General features: G+C 49.7%; 1 protein-coding gene across 1 annotated transcript in view; it reads left to right on the top strand.

The window, feature by feature from the left end:
- Nucleotides 1-15336, top strand: part of COL6A1 (collagen type VI alpha 1 chain) — a 39821-nt gene extending 24485 nt beyond the window's left edge. Inside the window, exons 21-35 of the mRNA XM_043964786.1 lie at nt 517-579; nt 1181-1243; nt 2970-3020; nt 3222-3257; nt 3851-3913; nt 4490-4555; nt 6455-6490; nt 6950-6986; nt 8011-8019; nt 8535-8668; nt 10542-10651; nt 11677-11860; nt 12591-12777; nt 13477-13506; nt 13690-15336. Coding sequence (XP_043820721.1) covers nt 517-579; nt 1181-1243; nt 2970-3020; nt 3222-3257; nt 3851-3913; nt 4490-4555; nt 6455-6490; nt 6950-6986; nt 8011-8019; nt 8535-8668; nt 10542-10651; nt 11677-11860; nt 12591-12777; nt 13477-13506; nt 13690-14312 — 1692 coding nt within the window. The 3' untranslated portion in view covers nt 14313-15336. The remainder of the gene's footprint in view (nt 1-516; nt 580-1180; nt 1244-2969; nt 3021-3221; nt 3258-3850; nt 3914-4489; nt 4556-6454; nt 6491-6949; nt 6987-8010; nt 8020-8534; nt 8669-10541; nt 10652-11676; nt 11861-12590; nt 12778-13476; nt 13507-13689) is intronic.
- The last annotated feature ends 7979 nt before the right edge of the window (nt 15337-23315 follow it).

The raw sequence follows: 23315 nt of genomic DNA, 5'->3' as shown, positions 1-23315 counted from the left end.
GCTCCGTCCTTGAGCCCCCAGCTGGTCCTGGGGCATCGATGGTCAGGCCTGTTTAATGGAGCGGGCAGGGGTGGAGATCTCCAGAAACCCCAGATGTAAAGCAAGAAAGAACCTTAGATGCCATCTTATAGATGAACAAGCAGATGCCTAGTGACCACAGAGAGGGAGAATGAAGAGGAATTCGAACTCAGGTCCTTTGACTTCAGAAGAGCCCCCGCCGCGACGCCAGTACAGGCCAGGATGAGTTTTCCAGGGATGCCGGAATGCCCACTTCTCCATCTGGTCCACGCGTGCCCTAGTATCCTCTGGAGTTACCTGGCCCCACGCAAGCCTACAGGCTGTGGAAGACAGGATAAGGCATCATCAGTCATGCTAGCTAGTCAGGGCTTCCTAAGAACCCTCAACATCCTCCTGGGATGTTTCCATCCACCCAAAGACAGCGATTCCTGGGGATGGGGGGCACCCTGACTGAGACGGCATGGCCGCAGAAGGTCATTGAATTCTCTTCTCGTCCAGGGCGAGGCTGGGCCTGTCGGACCAAAGGGCTACCGAGGAGATGAAGGCCCCCCGGGAATCGAGGTGAGTGTCTCGGGAGGTGTTGGCCGGCCCAGCCCCGCTCTGTCTCTGAGCTTCATCGAGGTCACGGACGATCCCTTGTTCTCCATGGGTGGGTGGTAGAGCCCTCCCAACTCAATCTGCTTCTCTACTAAATTTATTTTTATAGTGTGATCTTAACACTAAGGTTATGCATGGAGTGTGGTGTAAGGTGTTGATTTAAGCCTAATTTCTGCCAGCCCCTTCTCCCAATTTCCCAGAAGCTATTTTCAAATAGGGAGTTCTTTCCTAGGCCATGTATGTTTTTTGTTCCAGGGCTGAGTCCTACATGTGGGGTTCCCTCCTCTCGCCAAACGTCCTTCCCCCTTTGCTACTGCTAGAATCTCCTCCTTTGCTAGGACATAAGGGAGCTTCCTCTCCCTCTTTCCTCAAATGCCTTTTCCTGGCCTCTCCAGGTCTCCCCTACTTTGGTTTGAAAGACACAACCATTTTTTCTCGCTCTAGTTCTCCGACTCACATAAGATTTTCATTTTTTTCTGGGAGGAGTTAGAACTTCATGTGGACCCCAAACCCTGAGGGCTTATCTCATTATCCTGTGGTCATTCTTCCTCCTTCCATTTTTCAGGGTCCCAAAGGAGCTCCAGGCCTCACGGGTCCCCCTGGAGATCCTGGCCTGATGGGTGAAAGGGTGAGTGGACTAAGGGCTGCTACCAGCTCAGGAGATAAGTCAGTGCCTCTGGTTCTCGGGGATGGGCGCTAGAAGCCAAGGGATGGGGAGCTCATGTAATGGCCAGGGAAGGGACGCTCACAGCGGGGGTCCGGCAGCCTGGAGGAAGAGGCTGCCCACTCACTGATCCTCGGTAGGGTCTGAGCGGGCACCACCAGCAGTGGAGGGAAGGATAGAATAAGCATTAGGGCATTCCACTAGGAAAAACACAAGAGCAAACCCCTCCATCTGTAGTTCCGGATGACTCAAGCCCTCCATCCCACATGCCCCATGCTCACATCTCTTACATGTGTGCACCTTCCATTGGCTTCGACACACAGGATGGCCGGATGGAAGGCCTCCAAGAAGGGCCCCATCCCCAAAGGCCAGGAGGCCTCTTACCAAGATGGATGGTGAAGACAAGAGAGAGAAGGGGGAGGAGAAGAGTGATCCCCCCCCCCTTTCTAATCCAGCCAGGCCAGCATCTAGGGCTTGGAGTCAAGGTAGCCTCCACAAGGCTCCAGGAACTGGGATCTCTTTGGGTTTGACGCTACACCCGTATCTGGGGCAAAAGACAAGGAGTTTGGTTGATTGAAAGGAGCAGGGAGGACAGATGGCTGGAAATGCACTGGCTGGGGTTCTCATCCCAAGTCTGCCAGGAATCTGTTCTGTGACCTTGGGAAGGTCACTGATCCCCCATGGGCCTCAGTTTCCCCATCTGTAAAGACAAGATGGTCTCTGAGGTTCCTTCCGGCTCTGACTGAGCTTAAAAATAGCACCACCATATCCAAACTCTGGTTATTATCTACTCAGGGAGATTCTGCGTATGTTAAGATCCTCCATAAAAGGGCCGGCCACAGCCACAGGTCACTCCAGAGCTTGGCTCTCATCCATGAAACAGCATGACCAGCAGGAGGGAAGGGATGCCCAGGGTCAGGGGGAGCCAAGGCCTTTCTCCTCCAGAGGACAAAAGCAGGCACCTTTTCTGACCCTGAGCAGTAGCAACTATGGACAGGTGAAGTCAAGTTGGACAGAAGCCATCACCCTCAGGGCCCATTTGAATGGGGTCAGGCCTGCCCTGGGCCTACCTCCCCAAGCAAAGACTCACTATGGGCCCGGGCGAGGCTTGGCCTTCTGCCAAACCCTGCCTGGCCTTTCATCGTCCATGTAAGGATGGATACCGAGCGAGGCAGAGGAAGGAGGCACTGAGCACCCCCTCCCCACGTGGCGTCCAGGAGCTGGGTCAGGGCCCACAAGGATTTTCCAGTCCTCTTCAAAGGGCAGATGCCGCCACTTCCTTTATAAATTGTGGTTTATCTAAACTTTAGACTAGTTGACATTTTTGTGGGGGAGCAAGCTCGGCGCTTTGTAAGCAGCCTCTGTCTGCCCAAGGCATGTCCATCTGGCCTGTGCCTGTAACAGAACTAGGAAGGTAGCGCAAGCCAGACCACACTGTCCTCACTGCAGGCCTGGGGGCCACTTTCTGGACAGGGCAGAAAGGATGCTCAGAGAGCTGGACCCGATGGGCAGCTGGCAGACGTCCTTGGCTGAGATGAGGGGATGTGGATCTGGGATGGAGGCAGCAGGGCGGGGCAGGGACCCAGCACCCCCAGGAGGGCTGCAGAGAAGGACCAAAGTGGGGCAGGACTTCTCCCTTCAGTGATGGGAGGTTCTCAGACCTTCTTTGGGTACCGGTTCTTCTTTCTAGGGTGAAGATGGGCCCCCTGGCAACGGCACAGAAGGCTTCCCAGGCTTTCCTGTAAGTGTCCCCCTGCCCCTCCCCACCCTAACCAAAAGGCTTGTGCAGCTCTGTGGCCCTGGGCCCTTGTGTGGGGCAGAGTCCTCCTCTGAGGGGTGGCCCCTGCCTCCCCTTGTAACCTGCCAGCCCGTCAAACCTACCCACAGAGTGTGGGAAGGGACTGTCTGCCTCACACTTCCTCTCTTCTTCTCCCTCCCTCAGGGCTATCCAGGGAACAGGGGTCTTCCTGGCATCAATGTGAGTATAGGCCACATTCAGGCCTTTGCCCCCCCAGATGCCCCATCTAGGAGGGCTGGGTGTCCCTGGGGAACCCTGGTTCATTTCTGCCTCTGTGATGTTGGGGGCGTCTAACCCTGGAACGCGGCCACCAGCATGGGCAGCTCTGGGGGACTTGTCTCCGGCCCAAGGCTCTTCTGCCATGACCCAAATTGGAATGCCAGGATAAGAACCCAATTCTGCCCTACGGAGGTTCCCTTCCATTGCATGGGTGCCACCCACACAAGGTCATGGGAAGTCTCAGGGCTTTATAAGCTGATCCTGTGCTTCCCTGTACACACTGCCCCTTTCCTGTGCCCGGGGACCCCATCCAGACCGTGGAGCTGGAGGAACTTCGGGCACGTTGAGACCGTCCTCTGCTCCTTGTGCACTAGGACATTTGGGCCTACTGGATTACCTCTGTCGAAGTCTCTCTCCTCAGGAGGCCTCAACGGCCTGAGGTCCTTGGTGCCACACCACCACATCACAATACAGCCATGGGCAGATGACGAGTCACGGGGGTCACTCAGGACCCACCCTGGCATTAACCATAGTCATCTATTCCCCACGGACAGGGCAGCAAAGGCTATCCCGGTGTCAAGGGAGATGAAGGAGAGGCTGGCGACCCCGGCGAGGACGTAAGTAATGGCCGGTCGGTGACGGCCACCCTGACGCTAGGAGATACCCAGACACACCCGGAACCCTGAGGAGCCTCCCCCACTCTCCCCATCCAGGCTTCAAGGAGGCCTTCCTCTGGCTCGGACACTGGGGGCCATCTATCTACCTGTGACCCCCCCACACACACACCCCCCCCTCTCGCACACACGTTTTCTATGGGCTCAGCCTCTTTCTGTAATATCTGCCTTCCTTGCTCTATGGCCTGGAGCAAGTCACCTCAGCTGTCTGTGCCTCAGTTTGCTCATCGGAAAATGAGAGGGTCAGACCAGTAATATCTTGACAGTGCCTTCTCCCTTGGCATGTGAGCCCTCACTGGGGATAGGCTGTGGACTTCCCACTGCCTCTGGGGCACCCGCCTTCTGTCATTCAGCCCACTTAGCCACGTTAGGGCCCTCTCACAAAATACAGGTCCCTTACTTCCTGGCCTGGTGCACCCCCCCGCTGGGACAGAAAGATCCTCTTGTGGGATGGATTCACCACACTGGAAGAGGCGCCATCCTCCATATACATGATGGTCTTTTCTTGCTTTCTTCCAGAACAATGACATCTCACCACCAGGGATTAAAGGGGCCAAGGGTTACAGAGGCCCAGAAGGTCCCGCGGTAAGTAGCATCCGCAGAAGGACAGAGAAGACCCAGAGAACTTGGGGAGGGGAGAGGCCTCAGAGAAAGACATCTCTTTTTTGCTTTTTCTTCCCTTTTTTGGGAGCCTCCAAGGGGTCGGCCTTTTGACATCCGACCCAGCTCCAAACAGACGCCCTCTGGGTCCTGGCCTTGGAACCAGACGGTGTCCGGGAAGCCCTGGACCGCTAAGTCAGGGGCGTCAGCTCTAGAGGGGGCTCCCTAAGCTTTCTGTGAATTGTCTGATGTGGCCAAGTAAGCGGGTGGAAGGCCTGTCTCTGGCATGGAGTGCTTGGCCAGCCTCGGAAGAGTTTCTATTAAGCAGTGACTTCCTGCCGGGAGCTAAGTTATAGAATTTCCACTGGCTGCCTTGGGGTGTTGGACCTTAGGGGAAAGTGGGGAAAGGGATGGGAATGGGAGCTGCCAAGCTGGGAGGGGTGGAGACTTGGAGAAATACTGTGGAGCCCTTGAAGTGACTGGGGCTGGGGGAAGAGTGGGGAGAGGCTGAGCCTGGCGTCGGAGAGAACTGAGTGTGAATTCTGTTCAGACACTGCTCAGAAAGCCCCAGGCCTCCTTATCTATAGAAGATGAGTGGCCATGCCTGTGGCACCCGCCTCCCAGGTTCAAATGCGATAATTGAGCCTCTGCAAACCTCAGAGGGTTGTGTGTCGAGGCTAGAAGACGCGCCCCCAAAAACCTTTCCCAGCATCTTGGCCACACCACGGAGCAGGGGCCCCAACCTTTTCAACTTGGGGATTGGTTTTGATGTCCCCAAATCTCTGAGCTGTGCCAAAGGACAGTGATGGAGCTGCCCTCAACACCCTCGATTGGGAAGAGCCTCAGTGAGCCCAAACTCCTGGGATGTCGGGGCTCCTTTTTGGGGACTCGGTACATGCAGGATGCATCCCACCGGCATCTGTCCCCCTTTGAGAAGCAGCACACAGTAGGCATCTCAAGGTGGACAGTGGAGTGGGAGGGGGATGCGCTTCGGGAAGTCTTCCAGAACTGAGGTTGATGGGGTGCAGGGGGAAAAGCGCTGACCTTGAACCCTAGCTCTGCCTTCCTTGCTCTATGGCTTGGAGCAAGTCACCTCAGCTGTCTGTGCCTCAGTTTGTTCATCGGAAAATGAGAGGGTCAGACCAGATGGCATCCAAGGTGTTCCCCAACTCCAGGGCCAGGCTCCTGTGGGTGTGCTATCCCTTCCCACCCTTGCCCCTTCCTCCTCGGGACCCACGGAGTGGCCATCGGGCCTCAGTCTCTGGCCATGGGAGCAGGCAGCACTGCCCCTCCCATCCAAGAAGGGAACAGGAACCCCCAGCATCCTTCACCCCCTTCCCCTCCTCCTCCCCCTCACCACCCCCACCACTGGTTTGTAGATGGTGCCTTAAGGTTTGCAAAGAGCTCCCAGACATTGTCTCACTTGAGCCAGCTCCACAAATCCACTGCAGCCCAGGGATAGGCAGGCGACATGGGGAGCTCTGGACAAGGCCGTCCCCCCACCCCGGACCGAGGCATGGAGGCTGCAGTCTTGGGTCTTTGGCCCATCAGCGGCCTCTCCGCAGGGGTCCTGGCCTGAAGGCTGGCAGTTCCTTCTACCACATGGCCCTTCTTCAGAAAAGCAGGGACTGATGAGACATGTGAACACACACTCGCTTGAGTGTGTCCCCAGCCCGAGGGTGACAGCCGGTGACCCAGACCACTGCCCAGTCGTCCATCAGCAGGAGCATTCTGGGCATTGCCGGGAGGAGGGGGCTGTAATTCTGCTCCTCGCCCATGACTCAGCCATGGGAAGGCAAAGGCCAGGGGGCATTCCCCTTGATCACGCCCTCTTCCATTTTCTTCTTCTGTTTTTATTGTTTTCTGTATTTTTGTCTTAAACAGGGACCCCCAGGACCCACAGGGCCTCCAGGACCAGATGTGAGTAAATCAAGCCACCACCCCTTGGACCCCTTTCCCATGATGACCTCCTTTCTATTGACCTGAGCCACAGAACTCAGGGAAGGGCTCACTCTGGCACAATTAATCTGCCATGAACGTAAATCCACCACCGGCTTCCAGAGCTGGGGGGCTTGTCTAAGAACCGAGCCAAGCTTGAGGGTCACAGAGCCCAGAAACTGGGAATCTAAGAGGTGGGAGGGGTGTTGGGGGCCCGAGGGAGGCCCCCTCTCTGGACCTCAGTTTCCCTGCCTGAAAAAGGAGACTCTAAAGTCCCCTCAGGGGCTGTGTCCGTGACAAAGTCCCTCTGACGTCCCCCCGCTCTCCAGAGCGAGGCCTAGTCACCCCAGAGCTTCCCTTGGCCAAGCGGCCACCTTCCCACCGGGGTGTACAAGGGCTTCCATTGCCTGAGGAATGATGATTCTTCTCTCTCCTCCTCAGGAATGTGAAATACTGGACATAATCATGAAAATGTGCTGTGAGTATTCATCTGTGCCTTGGGATGATTTGCATTAGAATGATGCCCATCACAACAATGGGGCCTTCCCCAGAGATACGTGGCCCAAACGTGCTTATCCCCAGTCTACAGATGAAGAGAGCGGGGCAGTCAGGGAGGCAAGGTCACACAGCCAGGAAGTGTCCAAGCCAGGATGTGAAGCCAGGCCTCCCGACTCTGCCCGTACTCTCCTCCATCCCATGCAAGGGGGTCCTGCACTGTCATGTTATAGATGCTAATGGGACCGTGTGGACAACATGGACCAGCAGGTTCTGTAGTAGTCATCAGTTAGTGGGTGCCCAGCGACCCCTGAATCCAGTCAAAGTGGAAGTCCCGTATGGCGTAGATCCTGGTGTCAAACTCAGGAGGAAACAAGGGTCACTAAGAATCTCTGGGCCACAGACTGACTGAGAAAAACACACGCCAACATGATCTGTATTCGGTCGTGTTTTTACTGACTTGGTCGAATCTTTCCCGTGGACATTTTAATCTGGTTTGGGCCACTGTATGTTGGCCACCTGTGGCAACCTTGGTGGCACCCCCCATTTCTGTTGTAAAGGACCGCCTGCCCGGTGTGGCCAGCACAGACACTCAAAGCCCCGGTGAAGGCCGAGGCACTGTGGCCTCCCTTCCAATTTCTCCCGCAGCCCAAACAGACTTTTTTGTAGGGTGTGCTATCTCCTCCCACCCTTGCCCCTTCCTCCTCGGGACCCACGGAGTGGCCGTAGGGCCTCAGCTGGGTGGTACAGTGGATAGTCACGAGGACCTGAGTTCAAATTTGACCTCAGAGACTTACTAGCTGTGTGACCCTGGACAAGTCACCTAACCCAAATTGCCTCCCCCCAAAAAGTAAAAAAAGAAACTAGTCTCTTCTGCCAAGGGCCTTTCAGGGACAGAGAAAGATGAAAATGCTCCTCCAGAGGCAGAGCTCGCCCTGGTTTCTGGTCGGGAGCCACAGGAAGTCTGCTCTGAATTTTAATTTCCTCTTTCCTTTTCTTTTCTCTAGCTTGCTGTGGTAAGTAAGGATCTCTTGGCTACTCTTAAAAAGGTGCACCCCCTCTTTGTGTTACTCTCCAGCCCCTGCAGCGCAGCGCGGCCCGCCAGGGCTAGAGGGCAAGGGGAGGGGTGGCCAACTCAGGTGGGTCAGATCCAAACATTAGTACCTTGCGATGGAGCCACGGCCAGGGGGCAGTGACGGCATCCCTGGGGCAGGCTTCCCACGCGCTAATAAGAGTAGTCTGCAACGACAGGGCACTGTACAGGGGTGTAATAAATCAATAGAGAACAGGAGCTGCTCTAGTCTTGGGGGAGGGGGCGGAAGAGGAGAGACTTTTCTCTTTCCGTCTTGGCTGGGAATCTCAAACCAATGTATAAACCTCCAGCTAATATAGAAACAGCCCCAGCAAGGACAGAGTGATTTAGTCTCTGAATTCCTCCTCTGAGTGTGGCTCATCTCAAGCCACCTCGAGGCCGTCTCATAGAGGCTGGCCAACTGTGGTCATGCTTCTGGTGTCTCCTGTCTTGGAATAGAATGTAAGTGTGGCCCCATCGACATCCTCTTCGTGTTGGACAGTTCAGAGAGTATTGGTCTTCAGAACTTTGAGATTGCCAAAGACTTCATTGTCAAGGTCATCGACAGACTGAGCAGAGATGAGCTGGTCAAGGTAAGGCCCTGGAATCCCCAAATGTCTGCCCAGAGCTCATGCCTTAGGGCCTTTGTGCTGCCTTGCAGGGGTCCTCCCACACTAGACTCCCTAAGAAGCCCTCCCCAGGTTAGCCTATAACACCTTGGGGTATCTCTCATCAGAAGGAAACTTTTCTGGCCCTTGGAAGTGACCCTGTCTACAAATGTCCCTTTAGTTCTTAAACAAAGAGGTTTCCTTATGTCAGGTAAGATTTCTTAGGCTCCATGTTTCCCATATGTCAAGCAATGTTCGTAAGCCATCCAATGGCATGCTCCTTGCTGGCTTCAGACAGTTACACAGAGTTGGGCCAAATGCAATTTTCCCAAAACACAAAATGATGGTCAGGGCACCCACTTCCATGCCCTGTCATTACAGGACATTGTCACTAACCACCACCATTTAAATAGCAGTTACCATGCTGGTGAATTGTTTCCATGACACCATGCCCAGAAGAAAAATCTGCTATGGCCTTCTAAGCCAATTGTGAAACACTCTGGATGAGTCAGCCATCCCACCCTCGGACATTTATTTAAAGGAGAGAAAGGGAGACAGTCTCACCCCCATGTTCCTCCCCCTGAATCTCCCATTCCCTCCAAAGCTGGGCCTAAATGCACAGTGGTGGATGGTAAGAAGGAAGTGAGGCAGGGCATTCAGGCAAGCTCATGAACACAAGAATCTGAGCCACCATGGCCTTTCACAAAGTACCCCTTGATGCTACTGCCACTGGGATGGGGGAACCTTGGGTGGAGACCAGTGGAGAATTCCAGGGAGTCCCAGAATCTCAGAGCTCAAAGAGACCTCAGAGACTGTCAGTCTAACCTTCCTCAGACAAATTAAATCCAACAAATATTTATTAAGGCAAGAGACAAGAATGAAACTATCCCTGCCCCCAAGGAGTTTATGGTCCCCTCTACAACCTCTCCAAGAAGTGGCCACCCAGCCTTGGCCTGAAGACCTCCAGACAGAGGCAGCCCCGGTCCACCTGGGACATCTTCTTATATCCCACCTAAATTCTTAACTTCCCATGGAAAATATAGACAAGAAAAAAATGGTCTTTCAAAAGTTAGACCTCATCTGACTACCAACCTGATTTACATAATTCCTCCCTCATGATCCCTTCCAAACATGGGTAATAAATATAGTCTTTCAGAATGCTAGACACATGCAGAAAAGAAATCCCTCGTCTCATATCCACGACAAAGCCTGACTTGCCTTCCTCAAGGCTTAGAGCTTCAAAGGAATGTGGGTTAGAACAATCCCCTTCCCCCTAAATCCTAAAAAGCAATCTGTGGATATTAGCATCAGACCCATTCAGGGAAGGCAAGAGGACTCTGGTCACACCATGCATGGAACGCAAGCTCTGTCTATAATTGTGTGCCGACCTAAAACGGGGTGTGAGTGGCAAGCAATTGTCCCCACGCCGTCCAGATGAAAGAACCACCAAACACGTTTAAAGTTAAGATTTTCTGTGAACTTCTCATTGAGGAGTTGGTAACCATCAATGCATCTGGGGCCACGGCCTCCTACTCTTGATTAGATACCAAACCTGGACACCCACTTTCATTTTTAAAGAGTATCTCCCAAGAAGTACTGGTCACACAGCAAGGGCAAAATATGTTGGCTGAACCACTGCGGAGGCGGGGCGGGGGCGCCAGTCCAAAACAGAGATTTAGAAACCAAGAGACTGAGTTTAGGAGATAACCATTCATTCATTCGTTCGTTCATTCCTATTAGAAATGGGCAATTGGAAAGCAGCAAGGGCGAAAACTCGGTGACTCCATCGCTTTCTTGTGGAAAATGCCCCATCTTGGTTCTGACCCTGTCCACTTTCTTTATAAACTCTGTTTTCTAGTTTGAGCCTGGCGAGTCCCATGCAGGCGTTGTCCAGTACAGTCACAACCTAATGCAGGAGCATGTGAGCTTGAGCAACAGCAACATCCAGAATGCTCATGACCTGAAGGAGTAAGTACCACCCCCCCCAACCCTTCCCCCACCCTCCACCCTGAGCCTTCTGGGAGAAAGTTTCCCAAGCTTGACCCGAAGGGGACTTTCCTCCATAGACTTTCATGATGGAGAACCGTGTGACTAAGGCGGGGTGCAAGCTTGATTTGACAGTTGTGAAGGTGTCTGCTCCACACAGAGCCCTGGGCTCAGCCTCCGGGAGCTGGAGCTGAATCCTCAACAACACTTACTTCTCTGCTCATGCATCTGTCACCTGAGCATTTTGACCATGGCATGTGTAAGAGTAGACATTCCCCCTCTTAGAAAGGTTATCAAATCATGGTGTTATCAAGCCATGTTCTATTTGTTTGAAGATGGGTCATGCAAACAAATATTCTGCCTTGATTGTTTCTATCCCAAAGAAATCATCAAGTGAGTGGCAAGCAGAGACTGCCTAAGAAATATGGAAGCAAAACTCTATCCCTCTCCAGAAAGAAAGGATGAAGGCTTTCTGTTGCCTTTCCAGTCTCCTCATTACAGAAGTTCATCTGAAAGAATTGCTTCCAAGATGGTGTTAGCCAACAACTAATCCATTGATGAGCAATTATGAAGGACCTACTATGTGCCAAGCACTCTTTTAGGCACTGAGGTGCAAAACTGAAAAGGAACCAGTGTCTTCCCCCAAGGATTTGACATTCTCTCCATCTCTCCTATGTCATTAGTACCAACCGATGACACTCTGCCGTGTGGGATGAGGACAGCATCTCTCCCCATCCCATCATTGTGGGGAATGGCACAATGTCAAAATGGCAGGGTCAGGTGGGGGAGAAGGGAGTGAGTAAGCATGCCTCTTGGTCTTCAGCAGGACCTTTTTAGCGAAATGTAATTTGTGCCACTCTTCCCTCCGTTCAGTAGAATGGCTGATGACCAAGGGTGTGCCAAGGATGTCTCCCACAAGATAGCCGCTGTGAGGACATTGTAACTGAGGGAAGGTCACTCTCCCATCAAGGGAGAACTTGGGTTCTAATCTCCCTCTTTGAATGCAGGGCAGTGAAGAAGCTGCAGTGGATGGCCGGAGGCACCTTCACTGGGGAGGCCCTTCAGTACACCAGGAATAACCTGCTGCCTCCCACCCAGAACGAGCGGATTGCTCTTGTCATCACAGATGGGCGGTCAGACGTCGAGCGGGACACAACCCCTCTGACTGTGCTCTGTGGAGCAGATGTGGTGGTGAGTGGAAGGAGGCCACGCAGCTGAATTCTGGAGCCATTGTTTAGTCCAGAAAATAATAAACGAGGGGGCAGCTAGGTGGCGCAATGGATAAGGCACTAGCCTTGGATTCAGGAGGACCTGAGTTCAAACCCAGCCTCAGACACTTACTAGCTGTGTGACCCTGGGCAAGTCACTTAAACCCCATTTCCCTGCAAAAAAAAAAGAAGAAGAAGAAGAAACGAGTCTTCTCCACCATTGATTCTAGATTGGGGGGGGGGGGGCTCATATGCATGGAGATTGAGTTTCACTTCAATTCAACAAACCTTTATTGAGGTCTAGTGTGGGCCAGATGCTGTACTAGGCGTTAACCACACAAGGATGGAAATGAAATCATGCCTGTCCTGCGGGAGCTTCCATTCTCTCAGGGAAGATAGGAGCACAGAAAAGTAAATATATGATCATTTGAGTAGAGAAGGGATGAGAATTAGGAAAGTAATTACCTTCCTTCAAAATGTGGTTTGTGTTGTGTAAGTGCAACACTTTGTTGTTGTTATTGTTTTTTTTTTTTGTGGGGCAATGAGGGTTAAGTGACTTGCCCGGGGTCACACAGCTAGTGTCAAGTGTCTGAGGTCGAATTTGAACTCAGTTCCTCCTGAATCCAGGGCCAGTGCTTTATCCACTGTGCCACCTAGCTGCCCCGAGATGTCTTTAAAGAAGAAGAGCTCAGTAATGATCTTCGTCTCCACAGGTATTTTCCCTGGGCATCAAGGATCTCTTTGGGGGCAGTGCAAGCCCAGATCAGCTGAATGAAATCTCTTGCCAAGGCCAAGCTAGCTCCCCGGGGAAAAGGACAGGCATATCCCTCGTCAAGGAGAACTATGCAGAACTCCTGGATGACAACTTCCTGAAAAACATCACCACCCAAATCTGCATCGGTGAGAGTCCCCCTGGGCCCCTGGCCTTGTGCAACATGATGGTCTCAAGAGATCCTTCCATCCAGCTCTCCAGTGATGGAGTCAAACATCCCACACACATCTGATGAGCATGCCCAGCGCTCCTTGTCTGGGGCGGTGTTTGTTGACTGTGAAGTCAGCCTCAGGGATAGAAGTTGGGATCGGGCAGCCACCGGTTGATCCCGGTGCAGATGGTGCAAGGATGCAGGGGGCCCAGGAGCCACCTTTGATCTGGGATGTTGTCCCCTGCCTTTAATCAGACCCTATGGAGGAGCACTTCGTGGTGAGATAGATGAATGTTTAAGGAGACATCAACATCAGAGTTCAGGGTAGAGAGGGAGAGGGAGCCAGGTCCCCAACTCTGAGAAAGAAGGGAAATGCCTGGGAGCAAGTTAGTAACAGCCACCAGGGAGAGGGAGTCAATCACAAGGGAGGAGACGTTGCTAAGTGACAATGTTTGGGCGGCCAGGAAATGGCATCGAGGGGCCCGCAGTGAGCGTGTTCTTCTTTCTCTTCCTCCTGGTCAATGTGTTTTGGGGCCTGAGAGAAGGTGCCCCCACCTGGCGAGGGAGGCCAGGGATGCAGGCAGGGTCTCCCGACCTGGACGAAGCCAGGTTTTCTCTAGTACAAGAAAGTAGCAGATGCTGATGTTGCATTCTATTCTTTCTCCCTCTCTTGCAGATAAGAAGTGCCCAGACTACACCTGCCCGAGTGAGTAATAGTCACCTCTTTGCGTGAATGCCCGCATTTGGGCGGAATCGTTTTGTTGATTAATTGTCCCGCCCCAGCATCCGTCTAATTTGACCGCGTCCTGAGCCGGCCGGGGGTGTGGGGAGGGAGACAGAATGTCCGTGGGAATAAGAGACAGCCTGACCACCCCTTCCTTCCCTGCAGTCCGCTTCACGTCTCCCACGGACATCACAGTCTTACTGGACAGCTCGGCCAGTGTGGGCAGGCACAACTTTGAGACCACCAAGCGATTCGTGAAGCGGCTGGCTGAACGCTTCCTCACGGCCGAAAAGGCCGACCCCTCCTACGACGTCCGTTTCTCCGTGGTCCAGTACAGTGGCAGGGACCAGCAGAGGCCCGACACCAACTCCCTGCAGTTCCTCCAGAACTATACGGTGGTCGCCGGCAACATCGACAGCATGGGCTTCATGAACGACGCCACGGACGTGAACGCAGCCATCCGCTATGTGACTTCTTTCTACCGGCGAGCATCCTCAGACCGGGCCAAGAAGAAAGTGCTTCTCTTCTCTGATGGGAACTCCCAAGGAATCACGGAGAGTGCCATCGAGAAGGCCGTGCAGGAAGCCCAGAGAGCGGGCATCGAGCTCTACGTGTTGGTGGTGGGCCGCCAAGTCAACGAGCCCAACATCCGCGTCCTGGTCACCGGGAAGACCACAGAGTACGACGTGGCCTACGGAGAACGCCACCTCTTCCGCGTGCCCGACTACCAGTCTCTCCTCCAGGGCGTGTTCTACCAAACAGTCTCCAGAAAGATTTCTGTCGACTGAAGAGGAGGAGTGAGGACTTCTTACTAGCCGTGCTCCAGGGGCAGGCTCCCTCGTCTTCTCCCATCCTGATCCTCTTCCCACTGGCCCTGAAAAACAGAAATAAAAATGACTTGTGATCTTCCCAGCCTCCCAATGGGCTTGTTTGAGAGCAGAGAAATAGAGCACGAGGCTGCTTTGTGCACATCGCCTCCCTGCCCCTTGCAGACGCCCCTGCTTGTAGCTCCCCATCTGCAGCCTTGCATGCAATCCCTTTGGCTGGACTGCTCCTTGCCTGTCTTCAGCCAGGGCCAGCTTGGAAAGCAACCCCTGCCTGCCATTTTCACCCGTCTGAATCAGAAAAGTCCTGCACAGGGAGCACTGCACGGAGTGGGTCCCAATACTCCCTCATACACCGAGATCTCTCTGAGGAAATCGATTGTCCTGGAGCAGCCCCTCGGTTTTGCTCCTGCTGGAAAGGAGGCTTTGGAAGGTCTCCTGATGGGCCATCGACCTGCCCTTCCTGGGGCGCTCCTGCCACTTACACTCCACAGCCTTAGGCTTCGTGTAGCTTCCCCTCGCCTCAGCCATCTACACAGCCCATGACAAGGTCCAGGGGCAATTAGTCCACAGCCTTCAGGGAAAAGCGAACCCAAAGTTCAGCAGAACCACCGGCCAAAGCAAGCTCTCGCCACTCAGGGTGGCTCTTCCTCGAGACATCTCCACTTCCATATCTTCAAGGCACGGAATAGGGCACAGTGACAAGGCGTCACGGTAAGCATAGAAATAAAGGTGCTAGTTCGACTCTTGCTGTTTACATGTCAACTTCCAACAATTTGCTCAAGAATCCGGACCGGCAGACCAACACAGGGCCAGCCAACATTTCCATGGTGCTTTTGCTGCAAAAAGAGTTCCCCTTTTGTTTCTTTTGAGAAAACTTTTCCAAAATAACATACATTTCCCTTAAAGCCCAGGATTCCTTTTATATTGCAAACAAAATAGCCTGTATCTGCTAGTTTGTTACTCTTGTGTTCTGCTCTGTTTTGTCCACTGCGATTATTTGTACAAATAAATGTTCTTTTCCACAACCTCTTTGCGTAGTTGTCTATAAGGCATTCTAGCGTGTTCACTACCTTGGAACACAGAAGTGGGAGGAAGAATTGGGGGAGCTCCAGGTTCTCCCCTCTGGAGGTGCCCCAATCCCTCCTCGTGGGTCCCATGGACCATGGTACCGGCGCAGGGATGTGCCTGGGTTCCTCCTTGGTACATGTAGTTCCATCCATCTGGGAGCCTTGCAGATGGTGGGGCACCTGGGTCTCCTCCCTCACCTTCACCCATAGAGGCTCCAAATGCTTTTGTGAGTGGTCCTGCTCCTTCTTCCTCTCAAGGCTCCAGTTTCCTTTGTCTCCATCTGGTCCCAGCTGCAAGGTGCAATGGTTCCCTATGCAGGCCAAGGGAACCATTGTGTTGGCCCCTCTCCAGGAGTGCTCCCTGCCTGCTGACAGAGCCCTTCTGTCTACATGCTTCTTCCTGGCAGGAGGAGGAATGGAACCCCCCTCCTTTCAAAGTCCAGTTCAAGTGTATACATTCTGCCATTGAGGTGTCATCGTTTTCACTCCTGCTGACTCTCAAAGGCTGGGAAATGTATGTGCATCCAGTGGAATGCAGACACTTACTTCTCTTGGCACAAGCATGGACCTATTTGCCCATCCTCTCCTCAGTTAAAAAATTGTTGTCCTTGTAAATCACAGCATGATCCCTCTTCTGAAAGCTTCCTAATATGCTGTACTTTCAAGCACTGAGAGGCTATATGGATGCCACCTTTGCTCATCCTCTAGGGCAGCCCAGTTGCCACTGAATCATCCAGACACCTCTCAAGAGGCTTGATGCATCTTTTGAGCACTTGATGACCCTAAATAGACACCTTCATTGCTGCTGATCTAGGGTCCCAACCTTGGTCCTCCCTGTGAATTGCCTAAGTGAATATCATTATCACTAATTAATTGTCACTGATCCCTAAGAGCCCAATCTTCATAAGTGGTATCTATTCTCTTGCCACCCCCAAAGCCAGAATACAGAGGGAAAAAGGGTAATGTGTACTATTTCTTCCCCCATTTCCATATAAAGGTCCCCCTGGCCAAGGTGCCCTTACCATGCTTCTACACATATCAACAGGCAAAGCCCAACACAGCTGACTCTTCCTCTGGATTTAGGACAGATTCTCTCCATATAAGCTAATTGCACAGATGAAACTAGTGGACACTTGATGTGCCCTGATTACTTGCTTCTCCCCTCATATTCCTCCCCTCTTACTGTCCCTAGAATCTCCTTTCTGTAGGGGAAGGAAAGAAGGGCCTAGGTTGCTACATATGCATATATTCATTCACTTAACAAAAGTGTTTTAAGCCTCTGCTATAACAAGACACTGTGCCATGCAGAAAGAAAAATGAATAAGATATGGTGCCTGCCTTCACAGGGTTTACAATCCATCATGTCCCATAGATAAAAATCAGAGCCATTTGGGTGGGATCCAATATTTCCTCAAACATTCATTAAGTACCCAATGTGTTCAAGGCACTGGGTTTATACAAAGATGAAATAAGACTCAGCCCTTCTTCTCAAAGAGCTCATACTCTGATAAGGGTTGTGCATCCCAGAAAAGATGGCTGCCCATCCAACTCTTGGATCTCTGAATCTAGTTTCCATAACTCTTGTCTCTGCACCTGTCTAGATGTCTTGCTGACCAGCTTTGGGATTAGATTGAAGGAGTTGGTCAGATTTTCATCTAGTCTTATCCACTTCCCTTCCTATCTGAGCCCATTTCAGCCCTTGGACTCCTGTCTGCCTCTCTGCTCCTACCAGAGCTGTCTAGTCCCTTGAGTCATTGCAATAAGAAGGACAAGACCCTCTGTGAGGGGAAGGTTTCCAATGGCCCTAAGTAATATGTATTAGCCAAGGTCATTGCCTCAAAGTACCAAACCTGGGCACATGGGTTTCCATCGTTTCCTTTCCTCAATCGCCTTCAGCATGGGAACAGTGTCTTCTACATCAAGAAACAATAAAACAAAATCAAAAGAGTGAAAGATAGAAGCAACTGTAAAATATAATTAAAACAACTGACCTGGAAAATAGATGGAGGACATGTAATTTAAGAATTATTGGACTCCCAGAAAACCATGATGAAAAAAAAAAAGATCTTAAATAACATATTTCAAGAATATACAAAGGAGGGGCAACTAGGTGGCGGAGTGGATAGAGCACCGGTCCTGGAGTCAGGAGTACCTGAGTTCAAATCCGGCCTCAGACACTTAACACTTACTAGCTGTAAGACCCTGGACTAGTCACTTAACCCCAATTGCCTCACTAAAAAAAAATATACAAAGGAAAACTGCCCTGATATCTTCAATCCAGAAAGTTCGATAGAAATTGAAAGAATCCACTGAACACCTCCTGAAAGATGTCCCAAAATGATAACTCCAAGGGATATTGTAGCCAAATTCCAGATCTCCTAGGTTAAAAAGAAAATATTGAAAGCAGCCAAAAAGAAAGAATTCAAAGATCATGGAGCCATGGTCAGCATCACAAAAGATTTAGCTGCTTCCATGTTAAAGGAGTGGAGGCTTGGAATATGATATTCCAGAAGGCAAAGGAGCTAGGATTACAGAAAAACTGAGTGTAATCTTTCAGGAGGAAAAATGGATATTTAATGAAATAGAGACCTTTCAAACATTCCTGATGGAAAAAACCAGAACTGAATAGAAAATTTAACTTTCAAACACAATACTCAAGAGACATATAAAAAAGTAAACATAAAAGAGAAATCATGAGGGACTCAATAAGGTTAAACTGTTTATATTCCTATATGGGAAGATGATTCTTGTAACCTCTATGAACTTAATCATTATTAGTTTAAAGGAGTTTGCATAGAGAGAGGACACCGGTGTGAGTACATTATGTTGGTATTATCTCCAATGAAGGGGTAAGAAAGAGGGATTCCATGGGAAAAGAGGGAAGAGACAGGTAAAATGAGGGAAATTTTCTTACATAAAAGAGGTGCACAAAGAAGAACTTTTACAGTTGATGGGAAAATGGGGGGTAGCCAATGCTTGAGCCTCACTCTCTTCAGAATTGGCTCAAAAAGGGGAAAATATACATACACAGTCAGCTATGTATAGAAATCTATCTTACCCAATAGAGAAATAAGAGGGGGAAGGGAAAATAAAAAGGGCAAGGGGCATGATTAAAAAGGCAGGTGAATTAAGGGAGGCAATACTTAGAAGCAAAATAGACTTTTGAGGAGAGACAGGATAAAAAGAGAGAAAAAAGAATAAATAAAGGAAAATTGGATGGAGTGAAATAAACAGTATATGTGAATATGAATGGGATGCACTAACCCATAAAATGGAAGTGGGTAGAAGAATGGATTAGAAACTAGAATATAACAATATGTTGTATACAAGAGACACACATGAAAGAAAGACAGAGAATTAAAATAAGGAATTGGAGCATAATCTAACATGCTTCAGTTGAAGTAAAAAAAGAGGCAGGGGTAGCAATCTTGATCTCAGGCAAAGTAAAAATAGAACTAATTAAAAGAAGTAATCAGGGAAACTACATTTTGCTAAAAGATACCTTAGACAATGAAGTAATATCAAAAAATTTTACAGTAAGTTTCTCTGATAAAGGCCAATTTCTCAAATATAGAGAGAATCGAATCAAATTTATAAAAAGCAGAGTTATTTCCCAATTGATAAATAGTCAAAGAATATGAAGAGGCAGTTTTCAGAAGAAGAAATCAAAGCTATCTAGAGTCATATAAAAATGTTCTAAATCACTATTGATTAGAGAAATGCAAATTAAAACAACTCTGAGGTACCACATCACATTTACATACCCTTGGACCCATCAATATCACTAACAGGTCTATATCCCAAAGATATCATAAAAAGGGAAAGGGACCCACATGTACAAAAATACTTATAGAAGCTCTCTTGGTGGTGGCAATTGGGATGCTCATCAATTGGGGAATGGCTGACCAAGTTGTAGTATATGATTGCAATGTAGTATTCGTGTGTTATAAGAAATGATAGCAAGACCAGTTAATAAACGAATGCAAAGTGAAGTAAGAAGAAATGGGAGATCATTGTCTACAGTAACAACAGTGTTACAATGATAATCAACTATGAAAGTCTTGGCTACTCTGATTAATTCAATCACCCAAGATAATTCCAAAGGACTCATGATGAAAAACTGCTATTTACCTCCAGAGAGAAAAGTGATGGACTCCGAGTACAAATGGAGGTATAATTTTCTCATTTGGGACTTTTTTTTGCAAAATGGCTAATATGGAAACATGTTTTGAATGATTTCACATGTTTAATTGATATCATATTGCTTGACTACTCAGTGGGTGGGGGAAGGGATGGTAGGGAGGGAGAGAATTTAGAACCCAAAATCTAAAAAGAATGGTAAAATAAATTAATTTTTAAACCAACAACATGAATTTGTACTGTCTGGATCTGGTTAGGTCAGCTATTCTTCCTAATTTTATATTTTCAGCTGTCACTGCCCCTTTCTCACTGGACTAAGATATGAGAATCCAGACTTGGTGGTCCCACCAGCATTAATAATGAGAAGAGATGGCTCAAGAAATTAATGCGTTTGTTCCTTTTTGTGTCTCTAGATTGTTCTTTTCCTGGTCTCATCTATAAATATTCTTGGAATGCTCTGAGGTTCCTGGGGACTCATGCCAAGCTTGAGACTTATTTTCTTCTCCATTGTTTTTTGCTGTTTTGCGAGGCTCATAATTCTCCACCCTCCTCCTCTGTAGTGTTGTGCAAATGAGCTTGTGTTCTACACTGGTGCTGCCCTTGGCTGCCATGACTCGGCTTGGCAAGGAGACCGAGTGCTTGTTGGCTGGGAGTTTACTGGGCACTTTGGGCTTCCTTGTTTTGGCAACTATTTTACACTTACAAAACTTCCCTGGGAACTAGTAATAATCAGAGTGGATGTGTTTGCATTTGTCCATTTGCAGAGTCAGCAGGATGGAGCCAACTTGGACAACACATGCTGCATCTTCTTCCCATCCTTATCCTTTCTTCTAATTTGGTGACTGACATGGATCCCACATTGATGTCCAGATGTTTTCTGGCTTTGAGGACACAGCTAAATCATTTGAAGGAATAGTGTGTGTCTCTCTGTGTGTCTGTGCACGTGCATGTATTTTTTCCATGTCCAGTTCTTTCTGACTCACTCCTAGAGAAAAGTTTTCATGATACACAAAAATGAACAGTCTGAAAAACCTACAAACTATTGGCTTCTTTCATTTTCCAAGACCAAACCATATTTCCATAAAGGAAGAGATAGATGATCGTGGATAGACAGATAGATAGATAGATAGACAGATAAATGTACTGTTCTCACTTTCACATTGAAAATACCAAATATCAAAGTATATTGCACTCAGTTTATAGTGTATCAAATATTGTGTAATATTTCTCTCCTTTTCTTCTCTCCACAAGCATTCACCCAAATTTTCTCCAGCATGCTTTCTACCTCTGGTTCTCAGATGTCTTTACATGAGTCTATCTGTTCAATACACAAGCACATACTACTCCCCACCCCCAACCCCTCCTTCTGCCAATCCTGAGTTCAAATCTAGCCTCTGACATTTGCTTTTTGTGTGACCACGAACAATTCTCTTCAGTTCTCTGAGCCTCCATTTCTTCATCTGCCAAATGAATCCGTGATCTCATTGATTTAGGGTTCCTCCCAATGATGCAGATTACAATTCATTCATGCCTGCTCTCTTATAGGACCCTGACCTGTCTACATCCTCCCCAAAGTTCCCTAAAAGTTGTCCACCCAACATGATAGAGCCCTTCTTTGCTCTCTCCCAACATCCTGAGGATGTAAGCCATACTTTGGTCTGGATGTCAATCAGTTAAGCCTGGCTCTTGCTATACAGCCAGACCACCTTCTCTTCCTTGCACACATTGTCCCAGTGATATTTCTCCTGCTCTTGGACATACGTTGCAGCCTGTTCACACTCAAACAGGCTGTTTGACCTGGGTGAGGTTGTATGGGCAAGTCACTCTAAGCAACTAAGACTAGACATCACAAAGACGGTGGATTTGTGGAGGTAGCGTTCTCACCTGGGAGTCCCAAGGACAAGAGAAGTACTGGTCCCTATCCTATCACTCACTCTAGAAGGGAATGCTCTCCTTACCAGTGTTCCTCTCATTTCCAGTTCCTCCCTATTAGTGGGAATTGGCCGCAGGACAGCATCTCCCGCCTTTGGTCCCTCCTGCTGTGGAAGGATGAAATTGTCATGAAGGCAGGTCACAAGAGTGTCCATGGCTCTCACAGATTCTGGATCATTGAAGTGCCCCATCATCCCTGCAGCGTTACAATCTTTCCCAGACTCCTTGTCTGCACATGTTTTGTCTAAATCACTCAGTATTTCCTTCTATTGCTCCTCACCCAATGCCTCACAACAACCCTACAAATAAGTGGTAGATGCTCCTAACTGCAGACAAGAAGGCTGGGACCTGCAGAAGCTATTGATTAGCCCAGGGTCATGCCACTGGATCCAGAAGGAGGCATTTTAGTGCAAGACTTCCAGGCCAGCCTCCCTCCACTATACCACACTGTCTCATTGTTTGTATCCCCACATAAAAACTCCTTTTCCCAGGACCCCCTCGGCCCCTTCTGCCCTGAGTTTTGGCTCTCTCCTGATGTGCCCCTTATTAGCTCAGCTTTTTCTTCCATCATAAGGGAGTCCATCAGCCACCAGGGTTTGAGTGTGCCCAGCCTGCCCGAGCTGATCTGGCTTGAAGGGAAGTAGCCTTGGTCTTGACTATCTCCTTGCTGCCCTCAATCCTATTCAAGTCTCTGCATGGTCTTTATGGGGACCATTAATGGGATAAGTCAACCTCCTTGCCAGAGGCTCGGGGTTCAAGTCTGAGGAGTGTGCTAGCAGTGCTGCCCCTGGGAGGGACCACACGCATACTCAGCATCCCACTGGCTCCTTTGCCATGGAATAGTGTCCCACATGGAAACAGATTTCCTCGGGCCTGGAGTGACGGGTGGGTCCCCCTTCAAGGCTCTTTGGGAAAAGACCTCAGTGGAGATTACTAATAACCAGTTTATCTGAATCTCCAAACACAACTGCAAGTCTGACCAAAGAGAAAGTCTGGTGACGGGGGAGGGGTCCTTACTTCCACTAGAAGCTCAGCGAGACCTTTGTGCCAATGGACCATTGTGCAAGGGAGGTGAGCAGACAGAAGGAAATGGGACAGCAGCTAGCAGAATAACGGCTTCCACAGATGGAAACGGCACCGCACCTGGGGAGAGAAGACTTAGACCTGAGACCAGCGCTGTGTGGATGTGAGGAAAGCGCTTTTACTTGTGTGAATTTTCTCAATTAGGAATTTGGAGGGTACAGTGGAGAGAGTCCTGGACTTGGAGCTGGCAAGTCTGGAATGCTAATCCTGCCTCAGATGCTTACTAGCTGTGTGACCCTGGACAAGTCACTTACCCTCTGTTTGTCTCAGCTTCCTTGTCTGTAAAATGGGAATGATACCTCAGACACTTGACACTTACTAGCTGCGTGACCCTGGGCAAGTCACTTAACCCCCATTGCCCTGCAAAAAAAAACAAAAAACAAAACAAAAACAAAATGGGAATGATAATAGTCCCTGCCTCCCAGGGTAAGTGTGAGAATCAAATGAGATAAGATGTGTAAAGTGCTTTTCAAGCCTTAATGAGTTACAGAAACACTAGCTCTTGATGCTGCTATTTTTATTTCTTAATTATTGGTAGCTCTCTGGACAGTGGAAATCATCACATTGACTCTGCTTTACTGAGGATGAGACTGGCTGATGTACAGGAAATGTCGGTATCTTTAAAGTGCAGTAGAAATAGCATGTTATTGTTAGCATTATCTTCACCTTCATCGTTTTGTCATTGTTGTTAGTGTCAGCATGAAAGGGAACCGTTTTCTCCATGAAGGACACTTTTTATGGC

This window comes from Dromiciops gliroides, chromosome 4 (assembly GCF_019393635.1).
Source record: "Dromiciops gliroides isolate mDroGli1 chromosome 4, mDroGli1.pri, whole genome shotgun sequence".
Classification (NCBI taxonomy): Eukaryota; Metazoa; Chordata; class Mammalia; order Microbiotheria; family Microbiotheriidae; genus Dromiciops; species Dromiciops gliroides.
This window is presented reverse-complemented; position numbering and strand designations above follow the sequence as displayed.